Source organism: Pyrgilauda ruficollis, unplaced genomic scaffold (assembly GCF_017590135.1).
Source record: "Pyrgilauda ruficollis isolate IOZ18807 unplaced genomic scaffold, ASM1759013v1 scaffold1472, whole genome shotgun sequence".
Classification (NCBI taxonomy): domain Eukaryota; kingdom Metazoa; phylum Chordata; class Aves; order Passeriformes; family Passeridae; genus Pyrgilauda; species Pyrgilauda ruficollis.
In genome coordinates, this window is record NW_024513344.1 from 1 (window position 1) to 5388 (window position 5388).

At 69.2% G+C, this 5388-nt stretch overlaps 1 protein-coding gene across 1 annotated transcript; it reads left to right on the plus strand.

Moving 5' to 3' along the window:
• Nucleotides 1-2642: 2642 nt before the first annotated feature.
• On the plus strand, nucleotides 2643-5371 carry LOC121349879 (cytochrome c1, heme protein, mitochondrial-like; the record flags this gene model as incomplete). Its single annotated transcript, XM_041460686.1, has 6 exons — nucleotides 2643-2780; nucleotides 3547-3673; nucleotides 4016-4223; nucleotides 4359-4386; nucleotides 4418-4522; nucleotides 5240-5371. Coding segments are annotated over exons 1-6 (738 nt in total), but the record flags the coding sequence as incomplete, so codon positions are not given.
• Between the last annotated feature and the right edge of the window lie 17 nt (nucleotides 5372-5388).

Below are 5388 nucleotides of genomic sequence, written 5' to 3' on the forward strand. Positions count from 1 at the left end.
ACACTTGGGGACACCTGGGGACACCTCGGGACAACTGTGGACACCTGGGGACACATGGGATATATGGGGGCAACTGGGGACAGCCTGGGGGCAACAGGTGAGCCTGGGGACACCTGGGATACATGGGGACACCTGGGGGACACCTGGGGGACACCTGGGGACAGCCTGGGGGCAGCCTGGGGACGCCTGGGGGCAATGGGGACACCTGGGGGCACCTGGGATACATGGGGACAGCCTGGGACACTTGGGACACATGGGGGATACCTGGGGGCAACTGGGACACCTGGTGGGACACCTGGGGGCAGCCTGGGGACAGCTGAGACACGGGACAGCCTGGGGACAGGGGAGACATTGGGCAACAGGTGAGCCACGGGGACAGCCTGGGGACAGGGGGGTTTCTAGGCCCGGGGTCCCCCCAGGCTGCCCCTGTCCGTGCTGCTGGTGCTGACCACGCCCGGGCTCTCGCTGTTCCTGGGTGGTCTCAGGGTGGTCCCGGGGGTCTCAGGGTGGTCCCGGGGGTCTCAGGGTGGTCCCAGGGGTCTGTAACCCCCCTCCCCATTGCAGGCTGCCCCTGGCCGTGCTGCTGGTGCTGACCACGCCCGGGCTCTCGCTGTTCCTGGGTGGTCTCAGGGTGGTCCCGGGGGTCTCAGGGTGGTCCCGGGGGTCTCAGGGTGGTCCCGGGGGTCTCTAAGCCCCCTCCCCGTTGCAGGCTGCCCCTGGCCGTGCTGCTGGTGCTGACCACGCCCGGGCTCTCGCTGTTCCTGGCCGTGCTGCTGGAGCGGGAGCTGCTGGAGGCGCCGGCGGGGCTGGGCGAGGCCTGGCAGCGCTTCCTGGGGGCGCTGGGCCAGGGGCTGCTGCAGGAGCACCTGCACGGCGCCCACCTGAGCCCCCTGCTCTGCCTGGGCGCCTACCCCTGCTGGCTGCTGCTCTGGAACGTGCTCTTCTGGAAATGAACAGCGGGGACGGACACACGGACACGGGAGGGACACACGGACACAGGGACGGACACACGGACACAGGGACAGAGCCACAGCCCCCTCACCTGAGCCCCCTGCTCTGCCTGGTGTCCCACCCCTGCTGGCTGCTGCTCTGGAACGTGCTCTTCTGGAAATGAACAGCGGGGACGGACACACGGACACGGGAGGGACACACGGACACAGGGACGGACACACGGACACAGGGACAGAGCCACAGCCCCCTCACCTGAGCCCCCTGCTCTGCCTGGGCGCCTACCCCTGCTGGCTGCTGCTCTGGAACGTGCTCTTCTGGAAATGAACAGCGGGGACGGACACACGGACACGGGAGGGACACACGGACACACGGACAGAGCCACAGCCCCCTCACCTGAGCCCACCTGAGCCCCCTGCTCTGCCTGGGCACCTACCCCTGCTGGCTGCTGCTCTGGAACGTGCTCTTCTGGAAATGAACAGCGGGGACGGACACACGGACACGGGACGGACACACGGACAGACCGACAGAGACACGGACAGACCTACGGACACAGGGACAGCCCCCTCACCTGAGCCCACCTGAGCCCCCTGCTCTGCCTGGGCGCCTACCCCTGCTGGCTGCTGCTCTGGAACGTGCTCTGCTGGGAGTGACGGACGGACACACGGACATGGGACGGACACAGGGACACGGGATGGACACAGGGATGGACACACGGACAGATCTCCATCAGGGACAGGCCCACGGACAGAGGGACCCCCGTGACAGTGACAGCCCTGGAGAGACACACGGACAGAGCCCAAACCCCCCGGACACACGGACAGACTGCTGGAAGGACCCACGGACACACAGACAGACCCTCAGAGCCGTGGACAGAGCCCCGGACGGACACACGGACACACAGAGCCGTGGATGGACACACGGACAGACCCACGGACACATGGACGCACCCACAGACAGACACACGGACAGAGTCACAGCCGGACCCTGATGTGCCCCCAGATGGACACACGGACAGACACGCGGACAGACACGCGGACAGACAGACCCCCAGACGGACACACGGACAGACATGCGGACAGATACACGGACAGACCCCCGGACAGACACACAGACAGACACGCGGACAGACACACGGACAGACCCCCAGACAGACACACAGACAGACACGCGGACAGACAGACCCCCAGACGGACACACGGACAGAGCCCCAGACAGACACATGGACCCCCAGACATACAGACAGACAGACAGAGCCCCAGAGGGACACACGGACAGACACACGGACACGGACAGAGCCCCGGACAGACACGTGGACAGACCGACCCCCGGACAGACACACGGACAGACAGAGCCCCGGACGGACACACGGACAGCCCTGCAGCCCCCAGACCCCCCAGCCCCGGGGTCCCCTCTGGGCCGGTGCTCCCGTTCCGCGCGGGTCCCCGGGAGCTGTGCCCGGTGTGCCCGCGGTGCCCTCTGCCCGCCCTTCGCGCTGCTCCCGGTAAGGCCGGGATCCCTTCGCGCTGCTCCCGGGGATCCCGCTGCTCCCGTTCCCGCTGCTGCCATTCCCGCTGCTCCCGGGGATCCCGGTGTCCCCGCTGTTCCCGGTGTCCCCGCTGTTCCCGCTATTCCCGGGGATCTCGGTGTCCCCGCTATTCCCGGTGTCCCCGCTGCTCCCGGGGATTCCGGTAATGCCGCTGTTCCCGGTGTCCCCGCTGCTCCCGCTATTCCCGCTATCCCCGCTGCTGCCATTCCCGCTATTCCCGCTGTTCCCGGTGTCCCCGCTATCCCCGCTGTTCCCGCTATTCCCGGTGATCCCGCTGTTCCCGGTATTCCCGCTGTTCCCGGTGTCCCCGGGCCCCCCCATTGCTTTTGTCCCCTCTGAGCCTTGGAGTCCCCGGTGCCCCTGGAGCCCCCCGTGCCCCCCCAGGTGTCCCTCCGGTGCCCCGGTTCCTGCCCCAGCCCCGCCCGGTGCCCCGGTTCCACTCCCGGTCCCCGGTGTGCCCTGTTCCCCTCCCGGTCCCCGGTGCCCCGGTTCCCGGTGTGCCCGGTACCCCCGGTTCCCGGTGCCCCGGTTCCTGCCCCAGCCCCGCCCGGTGCCCCGGTTCCACTCCCGGTCCCCGGTGTGCCCTGTTCCCCTCCCGGTCCCCGGTGCCCCGGTTCCCGGTGTGCCCGGTACCCCCGGTTCCCGGTGCCCCGGTTCCTGCCCCAGCCCCGCCCGGTGCCCCGGTTCCACTCCCGGTCCCCGGTGTGCCCTGTTCCCCTCCCGGTCCCCGGTGCCCCGGTTCCCGGTGTGCCCGGTACCCCCGGTTCCCGGTGCCCCGGTTCCTGCCCCAGCCCCGCCCGGTGCCCCGGTTCCACTCCCGGTCCCCGGTGTGCCCTGTTCCCCTCCCGGTCCCCGGTGCCCCGGTTCCCGGTGCCCCCGGTTCCATTCCGGGTCCCCGGTGCCCCGGTTTCCCTCCCGGTTCCCGGTGCCCCCGGTTCCCCTCCCGGTCCCCGGTGTGCCCGGTTCCCCTCCCGGTCCCCGGTGCCCCGGTTCCTGCCCCAGCCCCGCCCGGTGTCCCGGTTCCTTTTCCCACCCCGATCGCCACTCAGCGCTCCCCGTTCCGGTGTCCCCGGTTCCTGCCCGAGCCCCTCCCGGTGCTCCCGTTCCGCGCGGGTCCCCGGGAGCTGTGCCCGGTGTGCCCGCGGTGCCCTCTGCCCGCCCTTCGCGCTGCTCCCGGTAAGGCCGGGATCCCTTCGCGCTGCTCCCGGGGATCCCTCTGCTCCCGTTCCCGCTATTCCCGGGGATCTCGGTGTCCCCGCTATTCCCGGTGTCCCCGCTGCTCCCGGGGATTCCGGTAATGCCGCTGTTCCCGGTGTCCCCGCTGCTCCCGCTCCCGGTATTCCCGCTATCCCCGCTGTTCCCGGTGTCCCCGCTATCCCCGCTGTTCCCGCTATTCCCGGTGATCCCGCTGTTCCCGGTATTCCCGCTGTTCCCGGTGTCCCCGGGCCCCCCCATTGCTTTTGTCCCCTCTGAGCCTTGGAGTCCCCGGTGCCCCTGGAGCCCCCCGTGCCCCCCCAGGTGTGGTGTCGCTGTCGTCGTTCCCGGGCCGCTCCCGCTCCCGCCGGGCCCTGGCCGTGCTGGGGGCCGTGGCCGGGGGGGGGTCGCTGGCGGTGGCGCTGTCCCTGTCCCTCGGGGGGGGCCCCCTGAGCGCGGGGGAGCTGGAGCTGCACCCCCCGAGCCTGCCCTGGAGCCACGGCGGCTACCTGGCGGCGCTGGACCACGCCAGGTGAGGAATGGGGGGTCCTGGGGGGGTTTGGGGTCTGTGGAGCACAGCAGGTAATGGGGCTGGGGGGATTTGGGGTCCCTGTGGGGATTTGGGGTCTCTGGGGGTCCCTGGAGGGTCTGAGCTCTGCCCCCACAGTGTCCATAGGGGGTTCCAGGTCATTTTGGGGTTGTTTTGGGGTGATTTTGGGTGATTTTGGGGTCTGTAACCCCTCTGCCTGTCACTCCATGGAGTTCCTGGCCTTCCGGAACCTCATCGGCGTCACCCACACCGAGGCCGAGGCCAAGGCGCTGGCAGAGGAGGTGACACCGGGACCCTGCCCCCCTGTGCCACCCCCTGTGCCACCCCTGTGCCACCCCCCGTGTCACTGCGGCCACCCCCAGTGTCGCTGTGACTGCCTGCAGTGTCCCAGTGTCCTGTGCTGCCACCCCCGCTGTCCCCAGTGCCCCTGTCCTGCTGTCCCCAGTGTGCCCCTGCCCTGTCCCCAGTGTCCCAGTGTCCCTGTGCTGCCACCCCCGCTGTCCCCAGTGCCCCTGTCCTGCTGTCCCCAACGTCCCAGTGTCCCAGTGCCCCTGTGCTGCTGTCCCCAGTGTCCCTGTCATTGTCCCTGTCCTGCCACCCCTGCCCCCCCCAGTGTCCCTGTCCTGTCCCCAGTGTCCTGTGCTGCCACCCCTGCTGTCCCCATCACCTTTGTCCTGCTGTCCTCAGTGCCCCTGTCCTGCTGCCCCTGCTGTCCCCAGTGTCTCAGTGTCCCTGTGCTGCCACCCCCGCTGTCCCCATCACCTTTGTCCTGCTGTCCTCAGTGCCCCTGTCCTGCTGCCCCTGCTGTCCCCAGTGTGCGTGTCCTGCTGTCCCACTGTCCTGTCCCTGTCCTGCTGTCCCCAACGTCCCAGTGTCCCAGTGCCCCTGTCCTGCTGCCCCTGCTGTCCCCAGTGTCTCAGTGTCCCTGTGCTGCCACCCCCGCTGTCCCTGCCCGGCTGTCCCTGTCTCACCTGTCCCACCTGTGTCTCACATGTCAGGTGGAGGTGCAGGACAGTCCTGATGAGAGCAGGGAGATGTTCATGGGGACCCTGCTGTCCCTGTGTCTCACCTGTATGTCACCTGTGTCTCACCTGTCTGTATCTCACCTGTCACAGGTGGAGTGCAGGACGGCCCCGACGAGAACGGG